At 38.4% G+C, this 18,483-nt stretch overlaps 1 protein-coding gene across 1 annotated transcript in view; it reads left to right on the forward strand.

Annotated features, from left to right (window-relative positions):
• TAFA2 (TAFA chemokine like family member 2) overlaps positions 1-18,483 on the forward strand; it is a 555,274-nt gene that overhangs the window by 494,066 nt on the left and 42,725 nt on the right. Inside the window, exon 3 of the mRNA XM_081588950.1 lies at positions 17,363-17,515. Within this exon, the coding sequence (XP_081445076.1) occupies positions 17,363-17,515 (153 nt within the window). The remainder of the gene's footprint in view (positions 1-17,362; positions 17,516-18,483) is intronic.

The following is an 18,483-nucleotide window of genomic DNA, read 5'->3' on the forward strand; positions in this document are numbered from 1 at the left end:
CCTCTATCTAGATTTGTATGTAGCTCACAGTAAATTGTCAGAGTGGAAAAGAAACAGAGATCCTTCTAATTGTGTGGTTGACCAAACTGCAGTCTAAATAAGTAGCATGATTTTTCAAAGAGCTTTCTTGACCAATTTGAGACCAAAGTTAAGGTCTCCTGCGTCAGAGTACAACATCACATGACTTCTCTGATGAACGGACTTTCAGTGATTATGTTGGAACTTTCTTCTATTATGTACAAATGCTACTGGTTGAAATGCTTGCTTTTAGCTGACATATTATTTTGTTTATATATGGTATTAAATATTTTCCTATTATATATGGCCAACTTTTCTTATTTTGTGAATGATAAATTGTGATTTAGAGAGATTAAGTGATTTACTCAAAATTAGTCAGTTTGTGATTGAAGTGAAGTGAAGTGAAAGTCGCTCAGTCATGTCCAACTCTATGCGACCCCATGGAATTCTCCAGGCCAGAATACTGGAGTGGGTAGCCTTTTCCTTCTCCAGGTGATCTTCCCAACCCAGGGATTGAACCCAGGTCTCTGGCATTGCAGGTGGTTTCTTTACTAGCTGAGCCACAAGGGAAGCCCAGTTTGCGATAGTACTGGAAATAGAACTGAGGGTTTCCGACTGCCCAATCCAGGGCTCATTGAATGTGTCTTTCCTCTTGAAACTCTACTTGGTTCTCCAATAGAATAAATTAAACACATATTCATGTATCCATTTCAAAATAGCAACGTCAAATGTTTTTGCAATTCTAGTAAGTTCATCTAAGACTGGACTTGAAAAAAATGATTAAAATTTACTGTTTTTTCCCTCTCCTGAGAACTCCTATAGTCAAGCATTTATTTATTCATTTATTCATCAGGGATATTGATTTCTCTATTATGGATCTCAAACTGTGCCTCAAGCTAGGGATTCAGAGATGAATAATCATGAGTTTGGGCCTCACAATTTAGTATAGGGAAAGAGAGATATAAAAAGTAAAAATAGAAAACTGTGACAAGTGTGGCAAGATAAGAATATGTTAACCAGAGGACAGAGCAGTACAGTCTACCTGAGAGGTTGATTAGCAGCTTCACAGTTTTCTGAACTTTAAAGATGGGATAGGTCTTTCCTTAGAGTAAAAAGTGGGGCCAGTATTCAAGAAAGAGTGAAAGGTGCGGAGCAAAGATGTAATAAGATTATAAAAATAGTTTACATAACTTCTTTGTAGATTGTGGCAAGAGTACCCAGGAAAGTGAGGCTGGAGAAATCAGAATTGGCCTGATGGAAGGATGCTCATGCTATACCCAAGAGTTTTGAATTTATCCTATGAAAAATAAAGAACCAAGAATACTTTTAAACCCTAGTCTTAGTCTTAGTTTTACTATCTATTAATAATTTTTTTAGAAAGACCTACCACGGTAGATGGTGTGTGTTTTTTGTGTAAGTGAATGATCTAGCAAATAGGGACCTTCATGATTATTTAAGGAAAAGGTGCTATGGATAGCTTGGCTAAGACAGTAGAAGTGAAGTTGTAGAGGAGAGAGAAATTACGGAGGTTTAAAAGAGGCAGAAAAGAGGAATTTGGTGAGCAGAGATGTGGGGGTTGATAATGAAAGTGACACTGGACTAAAATTAAGAGAGCAGAGTACTAATCTATGATCTTGAATTAGGATTATATTTTCCCACCATCAGTTTCTGACAGGGAAGCCTGGTGTGCTACAGTCCATGGGGTCACAAAGAGTCAGACATGACTGAGTAACTAAACAACAATGAAGGACTTTATTATTCTAGAAGTCTCTAAAAATCAATGATTCTCTCTTAGATATCTGCATTGTATATGAATAGATTCAAGGGTTTAAATAAGGTATCCATAATAATTAGAGCTAGTATCTAGTAATTATAGATAAAATCTACTCTTTCTCATATAGAAGCGTCATTCTGAACGTTGACCCAAATTGATCCTCATTATAACCCTTTAGATGATAATATAATTCTCATTATACAGATGAGAAGATAAGGCCTAGAGAGGTGAATTAATTTTTTAAAATCACATCTTTTGTCTTCTGCATGTCAGTCCACATGGAGTGCTATGACAAAATACTGAAGACTTGGTAGCCTATAAAACCAGAAAATCATTGCTCACAGTTCTAGGGGTTAGAAGTTTGAGATCAGGATATCAGTACGGTAGTGTGAGGGCCTTCCTCTGGGTTTCAGACTCCATGCTGTATCCTCATGTTACAGAAGTGTAAACTAGCTTTTGGGGAGTCTCTTTCATAAAAGCACTAAATCTAATCACCTTCAAAGATCCCAAAGTTCCTACTTCTTAATACCATCACCTTGGGCATGAGGTTTTCAATATATGAATTTTAAGTGGAAGAGGAGGCACAAACATTCAGGGTATAGTACTGCTCTTTTTATTCTCTGTGTAATTTTTCTTATCAAGTGTTTGGAGTGCATCCAACTCCTTCCTACATCCATTACTAGGAATATGATTGCATACTAATTTATATATGCTATTCTAACAGCTGTGCTTAGTTGTTCAGTCATGTCTGACTCTTTGCGACCCCATGGACTATAGCCCGCCAGGCTCCTCTGTCCACTGGGATTCTCCAGGCAAGAATACTGGAGTGGGTTGCCATTTCTTCCTTCAGGGGATCTTCCCAACCCAGGGATCTAACCTAGGTCTCCCACATTGCAGGTGGATACCTCTAAATCTTACTGGTTTAACAAAGCCTAAGTCTATTTCTTGTGCATGTGAATCTAGTTAGTATCAGAGGGTAGGTCTCTCCTCTATACATCATTCAGGGTCCCAGGATGATGGTGATTCTTCAGGATAACCCTTGACACTGACTTCTATCTGAAAGAGCAAGACAGAGAATGGCTGATAGTGGGGGAGGGTTTTTGAAGACCTGATCATGAAGAAGTATAGCTCACTTCTGCCCTTATTCCATGTGTTGCATGCAAGGGAGACTGGCAAATGTAGTCTACTTGTGTGCCCAGTGGGAAAGAAAAGGGAGTCTTGATGAATAGGTAGATACTTGCTTTTAAAGGTGGGACTTGAACCTTGGCCATCTGACTTCAGACTCTTCACCCAAACCACCATGCTATATATAACATTCTGACTTGATTGCTCTGGTGGAATCAACAGTAATCAAACTATTTTGTGCGTAAAGCAGGATGAAGATACAGGTTGACCTTATAGTGAATATTACACTGTGCAGTTAAGATTCATGGCTTCATACAGATAAGAAGTAAATTCACAATATAAATTTCATAAACTCTCTTCTCAGTTTCTCATTAAGTTCAGTGGCTTAATGAAGTTAATTTGTGAGTTTGAATCAATTAAAAATATGTTTTACTTCGACTTTCATTTTCTATTAGGTCTAACATATTGTATCCATTATGATGGAACTTATCATTTCATAAGCTCACAGCATTTTAGAATTGGAGGGAACCTCTAAATTAACTCTAAAACTAGTCTGATTTCTTCATTTTGCAGATGAGGAAAGAAACTCAAACACTCAACATTTCACTATTCAGGGACAAAATCCCATCTTTGTTTTCACTGCTCTTGCTACTCACTCTGTCATTTTCCTCAAAAAGTGCTTGGGTTGCACTGCCCTTCTTCCTACAAGCACTTATAGGAATATTATCAGTCATAAAAGAATAGCATTGACTCTCATAGTTCTTAGGAATTGGGGGTGTTCTGATTCTTCACATTTTGGGGGTATAATTCGGGATTAAGCGGAAGTCTACTTTTAAGTGTGGACCACTTCCCCCTCATAGTAATTGGTGATAGTCATCTTTTGAAATGTCAGTTGTCAATATGAGATAAATATAGAAAGTGAGACTGTTGAATTGTGAATTTCCCAGATCCTACTTTGAAGGTAGAAATTTGTCTTTTGTTCTTAAAAGTGGGGGTAGAAAATATTTCTTTTTTAAATTGAAGTATAGTTGATTTACATTGGTGTGTTAGTTTCTGATGCACAGCAAAGTAAATCAGATGTGTGTGTGTTCTTTTTCATATTCTTTTCCATTATGGTTTATTACAGGATATTGAATATAGTTCCCAGTGCCATACAATAGTTCTGATTGCTAATTAGCTTTTGTTAATTTTGGCTTTATTTAAAAAGGAGAAATAGCCTAGTCAGTATATTATTTGGGGGTCAAAGAACAGAGACATCATCAGATTATATCAGGAAAAAGGGGCTCATTGAAACCTGTTCTATAAAACGTTTCAGGAATTGAGGGAAAAGTTCAGGAAGCCCTAAGGAAAGACAGACACCAGGGCAGGTGTTGGAACTACCTACTTCTTTATCTCTTACCTCTGCCCTCATGCTTAGCTCCTGCTCTTACCTGCTTCTTGTGAGTCCCTATCTCTCAACACCATGAATCTTGCAAAAAGCTCTCCACAGGTCAAGGTGTGACTCCTAACATCAAATGGCCTTTGGATGTAAGTGTCTATTTCCAGGGAACAATTCTGTAATTTTGAGTTCAGATTTCTAGAGAGATGGATTTGATGGGTCCAGTTCCTCTTTTTCAGAGCAGGCCTTACCAGCAGAAGATGCTAGACAGTTTGTAAAGAGACCAGTATTCCTTGATGTTTACCTTCCTCAACATCACTTCTCATTTAAAACATAGTGGAAGGTGTTCATGATTGAGCTGAGGGGCAATAAATCTAAAACTCTTCCAAGAATAAATCTTTTGTTCTGCTTCTTTCTCTTAACACAGATTGCGGGACATCCCCTGGTTGAGGGATTGCTTTTGTTAACAGAGACTGTACTGTTATTAGGATTATTATCATTTAGTGGCAATCTGGTTTTCCCCAATGATTTTATCTTTTCCATGTGAAACTGGAGCAATTTTAGAAAACAAGCTCTGTAAAAATGTCATTGGCATTTGGCTATTTCCTCCCTGATCACCCTGACTTCATAAATTATGTGAACTTTTGAAATTTCATTGAGCTTTTTAAATGACCATTTCTTTTAATTAGATTGCTTCAGCATTAAAGTCTAAAAATGTGCCCCATTTTTTCAGTCTAATGAATTAAAGTGAGAAATTAGCTGTCTCAAAAAGTTTTTGTTTCAGCACATTTTTTTCCATTCAACGTGATTTACAGCAACCTAAATCCACTAACTAGCTTGCATTTCAGATACCTTTTGGTGAATGTAAGGGATGCTTTATTTCTGCTTAGAAGTTGTAATGCAGACTGTCTGGGGAGCTAGTCAAGCTGATAAAACTATTCAATAGAAGTATATGGAGACAAACAAAATTTCAGAATCAATGAGACAAATCAGAATACAAATAAGAACAGAAATCTAATGGAGAGGAAATCAAGTCAGAAAAATTCACAACTTGATGCTAAATTTTCTCTCTTCTGTAGCTTGTGTCGGATTAAATTTTTTACAAGCATCTCATGTCAGCATAATTAAGTGTATATATGTATATATATATATATATATATATATATATGAAATTAGAACTTCTATAGGATATGGATCTTTCTCAGCTATATTTTTAAAATTTATAAATGTTGAATCATTTTGATGTTCATTAATTGCATTAATAGTTAAAATAAAATATTTAATGGTATACAATTTAAATGCAGTTTCACATACATTATCTCATTTAAATCTTTATAAGGACTCTATGGAGCTATTTTAGAGATGAACACCAGTTCTTTGAAAGGCAAATAGACTTAAGCATGCACTCAAGTATAGTACAGTACAGGGTAGAGTTGTACTGAAGTATTTCAGTTCCACTGCCCACGTCCTTTCAAGGCTACCAAGCATCACTTGTAGGGACAGTGATACACTTCCTGCTTTCCTTCACATCATCTGGAACTATAGTTTACTGCATGGTGTGCAGAGCTCCATAGAAAAGGCATTACATGACAGTGTTGAAGATTGTGGCTTCTGAAAGCAAACTGCCCTGAATTCTCACGTCTGGTTTTGTCTATTGGCTATTTTACTTTGGGCAAAATACTTACCATCTCCTGGCCCAATTCTTTCATCTGTAAATTGGGGATAATTATAGTTTCCTCTTTAATGGTTGTTGTGATAATAAAATGGAATAATGCATAGTATACAGTGAATATTCTATAGATGTTAGCCATGGTAATTATCCCTAAAATTGTTTCCAGAGTGAATGGATTAATCTTACATTTAGGATGTGATATGCATAGCTTTGTGTTCTTATTAACCAAAGGCAAGAAACCACTACTCAAGGTAAATGATTTGCATAAATATCATTCTACTGTGAACCAATTTTTCATATTTATGTATTTCTAGCATGGCTTCCCTGGTAGCTCAGCTGGTAGAGAGTCCGTCTGCAGTGCAGGATAGCCCAGTTCGATTCCTGGGTCAGGAAGATCCCCTGGAGAGGGGAACGGCTACCCACTCCAGTGTTCTTGCCTGGAGAATTCCATGGACAGAGGAGCCTGGCGGCTACAGTCCATGGGGTTGCAACTGAGCAACTTTCACTTTACTTTCTTTTCAGCTGGTTCATAGGTAATGAATAAAATGTGACTATATTAACATATATATATGTATATATATATATATTTAAAGTCCCTATGTAAACAATATGTATATATAATTTCATGTGTATATATAGGTATCTGCTTATATATATAGATATAATTTTTAAAAAATTTATGCACACATACAAACCAAATGCTATTCAGATATTTTTTCTCCTGTGGAGAAGGTGAAAAGTAGTTAGAAACAAAGGCTTTAGTAAAATGCCTTACAAGATTTCATTCCAGTCATAACAGCTTTGCAATAACATTTAAGAATCTTGAGATATAATTTAAGAGGCTATCTCTTAAGGCCATGTTTCTAGGGAACCAGTAGGGCCATATCCTATTGTTGAAATGAGATACAAGGGTAGTAAGCTTGTTGTTGTTTAGTCACTAAGTTGTATCCAACTCTTTGTGACTCCATGGGCTGCAGTATGCTAGGCTTCCCTGTCCTTCACTATCTCTCGGAGTTTACTCAAACACATGTCCATTGAGTTAGTGATGTCATCCAACCATCTCATTCTCTGTGGCCCCCTTCTCCTCCTGCCCTCAATCTTTCCCAGCATCAGGGTCTTTTCCAATGAGTCAGCTTTTCGTATCAGGTGGCCAAAGTATTGGAGCTTCAGCATCAGTCCTTCTAATGAATATTCAGGGTTGATTTCCTTTAGGATGGACTGGTTTGATCTCCTTGCTGTCCAAGGGACTCTCAAAAACCATTACAATATTGTAAAGTAATTAGCCCCCAACTAAAATAAATACATTTATTAAAAATAAAAAAAATAGAGTCTTGTCCAGTGCTACAATTTGAAAGCATCAGTTCTTTGGGACTCAGCTTTCTTTATGGTCCAACTCTCACATCCATACATGGCTACTGGAAAAACCATAGCTTTGACTATACGGACCTTTGTTGGTAAAGTGATGTCTCTGCTTTTTAATACATTGTCTAGGTTTGTCATAGCTTTTCTTCCAAGGAGCAATCATCTTTTAATTTCATGGCCATAGTCACCGTCTGTAGTGATTCTGGAGCCCAAGAAAATAAAATCTGTCACTGCTTCCAATTTTTCCCCATCTATTTGCTGTGAAGTGATGGAACCAGATGCCATGATCTTAGTCTTTTGAATGTTCAGTTTTAAACCAGTTTTTTCATTCTCCTCTTTCACCCTCATCAAGAGGCTCTTTAGCTCCTTTTCACTCTCTGCGATTAGAGTGGTATCATTTGCATATCTGAGGTTGTTGATATTTCTCCCAGAAATCTTGATTTCAGCTTGTGAGTCATCCAGCCCAGGATTTTGCATGATGTACTCTGCATATAAATTAAATAGGTAAAATGACAACATACAACCTTGTTGTAGCCCTTTCCCCATTTTGAACCAGTCTGTTGTTCCATGTCCTAACTGTTGCTTTTTGACCAGCATACAGGTTTCTCAGGAGACAGATAAGGTGGTCTGGTATTTCTAATCTCTCTAGGAATTTTTCACAGTTTGTTGTGATCCACACATTTGAAGGCTTTAGTGTAGTCAATGAAGCAGAAGTAGATGTTTTTTTTCTGGAATTCCCTTGCTTTCTCTATGATCCAATGCATGTTGCAATTTGATCTCTGGTTCCTCTGCCTTTTCTAAATCCAGCTTGTACACCTAGAATTTCTCTGTTCAGGTATTGCTCAAGCCATCTAGAAGCATTTTGAGCATTATCTTGCTAACATGTGAAATGAGCACAATTGTATGCTAGATTGAACATTCTTTGGCATTGCCCTTCTTTGAGATTGAAATGAAAACTGACATTTTCCAGTCCTGTGGCCACTGCTGAGTTTTCCAAATTTGCTGGCATATTGACTACAGTACTTTAACAGCATAAACGTTTAGGATTTGAAATAGCTAAGCTGGAATTCCTTCACCTCCATTAGCTTTATTCAATAGTAATGCTTCCTAAGGCCCACTTGACTTCACACTCCAGGATGTCTGACTAGGTGAGTGATCAGACCATCGTGGTTATCCAGGTCATTATGACCCTTTTTGTATAGGTCTTCTGTGTATTCTTTTCACCTATTCTTAATCTTGTCTGCTTCTTCTTAGGTCCTAACCATTTCTGTCCCTTATTGTGCCCCTCCTTGCATATGATATTCCCTTGATGATACATGATCTGACAAAATGCGATTCACTGGAGGAGGGAATGGCAAATCACTCCAGTATTCTTGCCCCATGAACAGTAGGAAAAGGCAGAAAGATATGACACTGGAAGATGAGCCCCACCTCCCACACCCACCCAGTTTGAAAGGTGTTCAATATGCTGCTGGGGAAGACTGGAGAAATAGCTCCAGAAATAATGAAGAGGCTGGGCCAAAGTGGAAATAACTTTCAGTTGTGGATGTGTCTGGTGGTGAAAATAAAGTCCAATCCTGTAAAGAACAATATTGCAATGGAACCTGGAATGTTAGGCCCATGAATCAAGGTAAATTGGATGTGGTCAAGCAGGAGATTGGCAAGAGTGAACACTGACATCTTAGGAATCAGTGAACTCAAATCGATGGGAATGGGCAAATTTAATTCAGATGATCTCTGGTTTTGGAGGCTTTGAACTGCCTTCTTAAGTGTACAATGCAAAGAATTAGAGGAAAACAATAGAATGGGAAAGAAGAGAGATATCTTCAAAAAAACTGGCAATATCAAGGAACATCTCATGTAAGGATAGGCATGATAAAGGACAGAAATGGTAAGGACCTAACAGAAGCAGAAGAGATTAATAAGAGGTGGCAAGAATAACCTCGGCAGGCAACAATTAGAGCTGGGCAAGACTCAGTATTCCTGTTTTCATAAGAATTAAGCCTATGTGTGTCTAGTGTCATTTCACAAAGATGTAAGAGGCAACATTTTATGCTCTGCATTATGTCCAGGGAGGAGAAAGTAGCAGAAAGATATGGGTTTTGTTGTTGTTGTTCTTGTTCTTATTGTTTTATCTTTTGTGACTTGGGGATTATGACATCAAGGAAATTGGTTGTTCATTTTTTCATTTAAATCTTCTCAAGGGGGTCTTGCATCATTTTAGTATGATGCTAACTGATTGTTTGTGAAGTCTATTTTGTTAATTTGGAAAGGCCTTATATTTGACTAGATTAGTTTATCATGAGCTCTTCCCGACTCTGTGTAGAGAATTCTAGTAACTGCTTGAATTTTTTATGGTCATTAAGCTTTTAAAGGAAAACCACAAGAATTAGTTTTACCTTCTTATTACTTGTTTACTACTTATTAAACATGTACCACATACTGAGCAGTTTACATGAAAAATTAGCCTTTGTCTACAAGAATTTGATGTAAGAAGTTAAGTTATATAGCAGAAAATTAAGAATTATATATATGGATACCTATGCAATGCTTTGTCATTGTTCAGTTGCACAGTTATGTCTGACTCTGCAACCCCATGGACTACAGCATGCCTGGCCTCCTGTCCCTCACCATCTCCTGAAGTTTACCCAAGTTCATGTCCATTGCATTGGTGATGCCATCTAGCCATCTCATCCTCTGATGCCCTCTGTTTCTTCTACCCTCAGTGTTTCCCAGCATCAGGGACTTTTCCAATGAGCGGGCTGTTCGCATCAGGTGAGCAAAATACTGGAGCTTCAGCATCAGTCCTTCCAATGAGTATTCAGGGGTGATTTCCCTTAAGATCGACTTGTTTGTCCTCCTTGCAGTCCAAGGGGCTCTCAGGAGTCTTCTGCAGCACCACAGTTCAAAGGCATCAATTCTTTGGCGCTCTTCCTTTTTTATGGTACAGCTCTCACAACCATATATGACCACTGGGAAGACCATAGTCTTGACTGTATGGGCTTTTGCTGGAAGAATAATGTCTCTGCTTTTCAACATACTGTCTAAGTTTGTCACAGCTTTCCTGCCGAGAAGCAATAGTCTTCTGATTTCATGGCTGCAGTCACCATCTGCAGTGATTTTAGAGCCCAAGAAGAGGAAATCTGTCATTACTTCCACCTTTTCCCCTTCTGTTTGCCATGAAGTAATGGGGCAGGGTGCCATGATCTTAGTTTTTTTAATATGTAGTTTTAAACTGGTTCTTTCACTCTCCTCCTTCACCCTCATCAAGAGGTTCTTTGGTTCTTCTTTGCTTCCTGCCATTAGAGTGGTATCATCTGTGTATCTGAGGTTGTTGATGTTTCTTTCACCTGTCTTGATTGCAGCTTGTAACTCATCCAACCCGGCATTTCTTGTGATGTCCTCAGCCTATAGGTTAAATAAAACAGGGTGACAACAGATAGCCCTGTCATACTCCTTTCTCAATCCTGAACCAGTCAATTGTTCCATAAAGGGTTCTAATTGTTGCTTCTTGACCTGCATACAGGTTTCTCAGGAGACAGGTGCCATGCTTAGGTGAACGAAATTTTGCTAGAAAATTCACTTGTCTGTTTTGAAGCATCTCATTTTATTAACCATATTAACTGGCATATATAAAAATATTGAACAGCCAATATTCTCCCTACCCATGTCTTCAAATTCTTTGAATGTAGGATTATCCATCCCTCCATCCATCCCTCCACATCTACCTACCTATATACCTACCATCTATTCCATTTTTAAAAATTTAACTATCCTTTCTTGTGCTCAGTCACTAAGTCATATCTGACTCTTTGTGACCCAAAGGTCCCCAGTCCCACCAGGCTCCTCTGCTTCCCAGGCAAAAATACTGGAGAGGGGTGCCATTTCCTTCTCTGATCCCTTTCTCATTCCCCTGAAAAAAGCTTTACAACTTTAATTTTTAATAAAAAGAACAAAAACTGATAGAGTTTGTTTTTTATTTTTCCCACAAAATCCCATTTCTCACAAGGAAACAACCTGTGTGTCTCTGCGCTTTATTCATAGGCAGAAAAACCATGGGTCTGTGAGGCTTGGTCTTCCAGGTCACTTTTGTTATGAATCCCTCAACATTTAGTCCCATCTTCTCTGAAGAGAAACATGCCTCTCTTCTCAGTGCAGCTCCAACCTTATCTTTCTCCTCATACCATATGGACACCATTTCACCTTTTTTCTCCTCAAAGAAGAAAGAAGCACACTTTCTTCACCAGAGCTCTGACATATTGAATTTAGCCAGTATTATCCAGTTGGAAATAATTTATTACAATCCATTGAATTATATACATATCTAAACAGAATATTCCTGTATATATTTATTCATTGACTCAATGCCCTAGAATGATCTGGTTTTGAGATATCATTCTTCACTGACTTATCCACCCACCAATGCATTTGGAAATAATATCCTGTTGAACAACCTAGGAAGCAGTAGAAAGTACTACTGTGTTGTCAGGGTAAGCTGTTTTGTGATATTAACCAGCCATCAAATTTTAGAGGCTTGTAACACTTTATGGTTTATTTCTCACTCTTATGTCCATGTGGTTGGTGGGGACTCTGTTTCATGTCTCTTCACTTGGGGACTGAGGTTGATATAGTCTTCATCATCAACCTACCTACCTACCATCTATTCTGTTTTTAAAAATTTAATTATCCCTTTCTTGTGCTCAGTCGCTAAGTAATTTCTGTGTAATTTGTTGCTCTGGCTGAGGGGGAAAAATCTGGTGAATGAATACTATTAAAATGTTCTCACAGACTGATATCCTTTGCTTTTGCTCATAAGTCTAGCTTTCATCTCATTGGCCAAAGCAAGTTCCATCACCACGTCTAAATGTAATTAATGGGGTGGAGAAGTACAGTTTTTCTTGTCAGGCAAAGTTGAAAAGAATTTTGACATTGGGAAGGGGAAACCAGATGCAGATTTTTCACCAATTCTTTTCCAACTTATGATAAAATCTCCATATGACAAAGATGATAAAATGGCCCTGGTGGGTAATGCTGAAATGGTGCTTCTTTTCTCAGGGTAGGGACCCATGGAAACTCACTGTGTGTGCCTGTCTTCTGTGGTTCTGTGAGAAAGAACTGAGTCAACATCCAGCTCTCCCTGAAGCTGTCTCAGCTCACTGCTCTGCCTAATAGCATCACTATCTGAAGAAACCTTAATAGTCTCTTGTCTCTGGCTTCCATTCAAAGACTTGCAGGACACATCCCATCAACCCTATTGGAGGTCCAAGCATCCCAAATAGTCTGTCATCACACAGATGTTTATTTCCGTTTTGTGCTGTAATCCCACCCCTCCATTCATTCCATTGTGTCCTCTACAGTTTACCGTGTGCATCAGCCAACTCCCTGCCAGGCATTCCTAGTACTCCTTCCCAGGAAATTTCTTCTTCCTCTTTGAAATACATATTTCATATTCTTTTTTTCTTCTCAAACATCTCTCATATTTCATAGCAAATGAGATGACATCAGATATGAAACCGCATTATCTTCTCACCACCTAAATGTCTCACGCCTACCTGACTAAATTCACGCATCCCACCTTCACTCTTGTTAAAATGGATTAAATGTCCCCACATGAATCTAACACCAACCCCACCACATGCCCTGAATCTCAATTCTTTTTTTTCCCTTTCAAGAACAGTCTTTTTTAAATTACCCACTTTCTCTCCTATATTGTCATTTCCTCTTTCTGCTAGATTATTCCAGCAAGCAAGCATGCTTTTATGGCATCCATTAAAAAAATTTCCCTGACCCTTAGACTCATTCCAGCTACTGCTTCATTTCGTTTTTCCCTTTACAGAAAAACTCCTTGAAAGAAATTTTTTATAATTGTATACAGTTTTGCATCTCATTTGCTAATAAACTTACTTTAATCATGCTTTTATTTCCATCATGCCATTAAAATGATTTTCATCTGGATCAAGTGCTAATAATAGCTAACACAGAGTGCCTGCTATAAGGCAGGAAATGCTCTAAATACTTTGTACATGTTAACTCATTTAATCCTCTAACCAGTCATATGAAGATGGTGCTATTAATATTCATCTTTTAGATATGAAAAATGCTAATCAGAGATAGTTGCTGACTTGCGCAAGGTCACACTGCTATTTAGAGGAGCTTAGATGTGAACCCAGCTACTTCTTGCCTAGAGAATCCCATGGACAAAGAAGCCTGGTGGGCTATAGTCCATAGGGTCTCAAAGAGTTGGACATGACTGAAGCGACTTCACACACATGCACTCTGGTTTTGGAGGCTCTGTTTGAACTGCTGCACCATATTACTGCTTTAGTAGACAATTAGTTTGCTTTATTTATTAAAACTTTCAGCAGCATTTGACATAACTGACCAATCTATGTTTCTTGAAACAGTTTATTCTTTGGTTTTCCATGCCTTTGTCTCATATTTTCTTCCTCTTATTCATGTTCTGCTCCCCAATTCTAGAGTTAGGTTCTGGACTATTATTTCTCTGCTTCTCTATCCATAGTCTTTTCATGGTAATTAGTCAGTGTATGACTTTAAATATCACCTATTAACCTAACTCTCTTAAGTGTGTATCTGCAGTCCAGATCTCTTTCCTGAACCCCACTGTGTAAATGATGCTGCCTGATTTGCACCTCTGCTCCAGTGTCTTATAAGACTCTCAGACTTAACAAAGACAAAACAGAAGCACAGTAATTCTGACCCAACCCAACTGTTGACACACACCTCTTTCCCAGGCCTCCTCTATCTTCCAGAACCACAAACTTTTAATTCCTCAGGACAAGCTTAGGAGTAATCTTTAACTCCTCTTTCCTTCACAGCTCACACTCAATCCATTCAAACCGACTCTACCCTGAAATACCCCTCATCTGGTACTTCATCCCAACCCTTAGTCTAATCTGTGTCCCATCCTTCATCTCCTAAACTCCTGTAGCCCCATCATGACTGGTATCCCTGCTTCCACTCTTGCTTTCTTCAGTCTTTTCTCTAAAGAGCAGCCTGAGTAAACTCCTAAAGCATTAATGAGATGATGTGCCTGACTCTTTGTGACCCCATGGACTGTAGCCTTGCCAGGCTCCTCTGTCCATGGAATTCTCCAGACAAAATTACTGGAGTGGGTTGCCATTCCCTTCTCCAGGGGATCTTCCTAACCCAGGGATTGAACTCAGGTCTCCTGTATTGCAGGCAGATTCTTTACTATCTGAGCTATGGGAGAAGCCCTAATAAGATAACATATCCACTCAAAGACTTTGTCTTGCAATGAGAAAAAAATTCAATCTCTTTACTGTGGCACATCTGCCCCTAAGCCATTTTCCTCTGTTTCTGACACATTGTCCTCAGCCTCTCAGTTGTTCCACCATGGTGTAGCCACACTGGTCATCTTACTGTCTTGGGAACACACCCCACATTTCCCCATTTCAGAACCATGTCATTTGCTGCTCCATCTCTTTAGAAAGTTCTTCCTTTCTTAGCTCTTCATCATGGAGGCTTCCTTTCTCATCACTCAGGTCATCATTCAGATTACCTCCTCAGAGAGGTCCTCCCTAAGACTCTCATACAAGTCTGCCTTCCCTCCCTGTTTGGTTACTCTCCGTCACATTACCCTATTGCATCTCTTTTTAAGGAGCTAGAAAATCTACTGTTGTCTTACTTAATCATTAGTCCCTAAGGATTATTCGCTTTCTCCACAGGCATATGAGCTCTTTGAGGGCAGGTCTCTATCCGTCTTATGCATTGTTGCATCCCCATTACTCAGCACTATCCCCGATATGTGGTAGTAACTCAATTAGAGTCTGTCATACAGAGTGAAGTAAGTCAGAAAGAGAAAAACAAATATCACTTATTAACATATATATGTGGAATCTATAAAAATGGTACAGATGAACCTATTTGCATAGCAGAAATAGAGACACAGATATAGAGAACAGACATGTGTACACAGGAGGGGAAGGAAAAGATGGGATGATTTGGGAGATTAGGACTGACTTACACTACCATGGAAGGACTGATCATTGGAAGGACTGATGTTGAAGCTGAAACTCCAATACTTTGGCCACCTGATGCGAATAGCTGACTCATTTGAAAAGACCCTGATGCTGGAAAAGATTGAAGGCAGGAGGAGAAGGGGATGACAGAGGATGAGATGGCTGGATGGCATCACTGATTCAATGGACATGAGTTTGGGTAGACTCTGGGAGTTGGTGATGGACAGGGAGGCCTGGCGTGCTGCGGTTTATGGGGTGGCAAAGAGTCGGACACGACTGAGCAACTGAACTGACTGACACTACCATGTGTAAAATAGCTAGCTAGTGGGAACCTGCTGTATGGCACAGGGAGCTCAGCTCAATGCTCTGTGGTGACCTAGAGGGTGGGATACAGGGGTAGGAGGGAGGTGCAAGAGGAAAGAGATATACATATACGTATAGCTGATTTGTGTTGTTGTACAGCAGAAATTAACAACATCATAAAGCAATTATACTCCAATAAGAAAATGGAATAAGTGAGGTTCAGCGTAGAAAGCAGTATTTTGACTTGCATATTACATAAAGCATTCAATAAATTGAGAGGAACTGAATCATTATCTGCTAAGAGAATATTGTCTAGAGCACAAGGAACAGAAATTTGGCTTTTAAGTTTTTACCTTTTTAGAGATAGCCTTCTGCTTGAAGCACACACAGAGAAATCCCTGTTTTTATCTACCATGGCAGAAAAATCTTTGTGACATCAGAAATGGTACCTGCGTTTTGCAAATCCTTTTGAGGATTATGTGTCAAAGCTACACCTGAGTCTCTTGGTCTCACATAGGGAAGGAGGTGAACAATGAATGTGATCTGTTCTCACAAGAAAAATCTAAACAATCTAACCTGAGTTCCTGCTCAGTGGTTCCCCATCTCTAAGGGGAAGATTAATATAAATGCATGATGTCCTAACCTCATTTACAAAATGGGTCTTAATATGTTTATAACATTAAATAACTTTAGATGTCCTACTTTTCTATTTAAATCTCTGTTTTTATAGCAATCACATGTTGTAAAATTTCTGAAAACATAACATTTCAACAAATGTTTGATTTTAAGCTGTTTTTAATTTTAGCAGATGGAACTTTTGGTTTATCATTTCACAGTAGGGTTAATAGTTTGAAGAAAAAATCCTGGGGAAAAAGAAACAATGAAGGCAACCTTGAACCCTATCCTAATGTGATAAGTGGGGTCCAAAACTTTCAATCACCTAAACAACTGGGTAGCCTTATTGTGAGGCTAACAAGATGGCTAGTGGAGCCTCACAGCTTACTGGACTGGGTTTTCCAGTGTAGATATGTCCGTCCACGTTCTGGCTGTGGTTGTTGCCATTTGCTGGCAGTGGTTCCCTCAGGAAAAATTGACAGGAATGATCTGTGGGTCCTGAGACTGGATGGAACTTTCAGGAAAATGGTAGCAATTTCAAAAATCACCCAGTTAGTTCATTTCCAAGAAAACTGAGCAGAAGAATCCTGAGGAGGTGGGTTCCCACCCTCTGCCTTCCTAATTTCTGAAAAGAAATTCCCTTCCTGACTCTTAGCCTCAACCCTAGAGAGTATAACCTAAAAACTATCACCTTTATCAACCCACCCACTTTGAGAATAAGGCTCGTCTCAGCCCCAGTAGAGGGCACTTTGTCCATGGACTGACCCTACTTTGATCAACATGTTGAACAAAAAGGTGTAAAAAAAAGCCACATGCAAATAAATATGTTTTTGATGATACCACATATTGCCTCTATATTTCAGACTGTTCTAACAGCTCATTCTAATCTAGCCACTAATTGTTCCTGCTTCACCAAGCATTTACTGATAGAAATGGTCCTACCATATTTAGCAAAGAAATCAAATCTGCATTATGGAGTCAGCATCATTGTATTTCTAGTTTCATGCATGGTGGATCCTTTACAGAGCTATATTTAATGCACTTCTAATTAAAAAGGGGGGAAAGTATCCAAAGCTTTCGCAGTGTTGTCTCATCTTTTGTTTTTCTGTGTGCAGCTCACCATGTTAAAACGGGCACTTGCGAAGTGGTGGCACTCCACAGATGCTGTAATAAGAACAAGATAGAAGAACGGTCACAAACAGTCAAGTGCTCCTGCTTCCCTGGGCAGGTGGCAGGCACCACACGAGCTGCTCCATCTTGTGTGGATGGTGAGGCTTCTTCCATTGCTCTTGTGATGGTGTAACTGGGGACTGCATAGAGCTGGAATCTCACTGTGATTCTCAATTCTTGGGTTCATCCGGGGGGCCACACCATCAATCACATGGTTGGCACAAGATCATTTGAAGAGCGTTCTGAAATTTAAAATCCACTGAAAGAAGGTCTAAGGACTTATGCAGTCTTGTAGCAAAAGACGCTATAATGAGGTTCCAAGAAGTCCATGTACTTCTTACTTTGATACCATGAAATACTGATTTGCCAGTGGAGGGCCAGTGTGTATGTTTGTGTGTGTAAATTAATCGGCAAAGGCAATATAAAAATAGATGGTTAAATAATTTGGGTCCTTAAACCCATGGATGGTTCTTAAGAATGAAAAAATAAACATCATACCTATGAATGAATGTTTAGTTGTGGATAGAAGTCACATGAAATATTTTTATAGAGATTCATCAAAATGTTAATTTCTTTCTTGGAGGATTCACCTAATAATATATAAATATTTATGTGGATCTGTATAATTGGTGTGATCATAAATAATATTTTGTTAAGTGCTCATATATTTTCATGAGGCATTCTTTGCAATGATTGTTACTGCCCATAGTTAAAAAAAAAAAAAAGACATCAATTTGAATGCCTTCCTGATTTTTTTAGTCTACTTGGGGGAAATATTACATTGATTCTAAAATATTGATTCTAAACTGGTCAGGGACTCAATTTCTTATATGTTTATGTAAATCAGCACGTGAATATGTCAACATAATGTGTTTCTAATATGCTAGTTTCCATGAAACCTATGTGTTTGTATGAAAAACCCTTCAAAAATGTGCCTATCATTAACAATAGTGTATTATACACTGAACATGAGATCTACCCTCTTAAAGTTTTAAGTATTCTTATCACAATAAAATTTACAATAATTAAAAATATTTTTAGTCAGAAAATCTAGAAAAATGTATTC

The sequence above is a fragment of the Giraffa tippelskirchi genome, chromosome 4 (assembly GCF_054371585.1).
Source record: "Giraffa tippelskirchi isolate mGirTip1 chromosome 4, T2T-mGirTip1v1.2.pri, whole genome shotgun sequence".
NCBI lineage: Eukaryota > Metazoa > Chordata > Mammalia > Artiodactyla > Giraffidae > Giraffa > Giraffa tippelskirchi.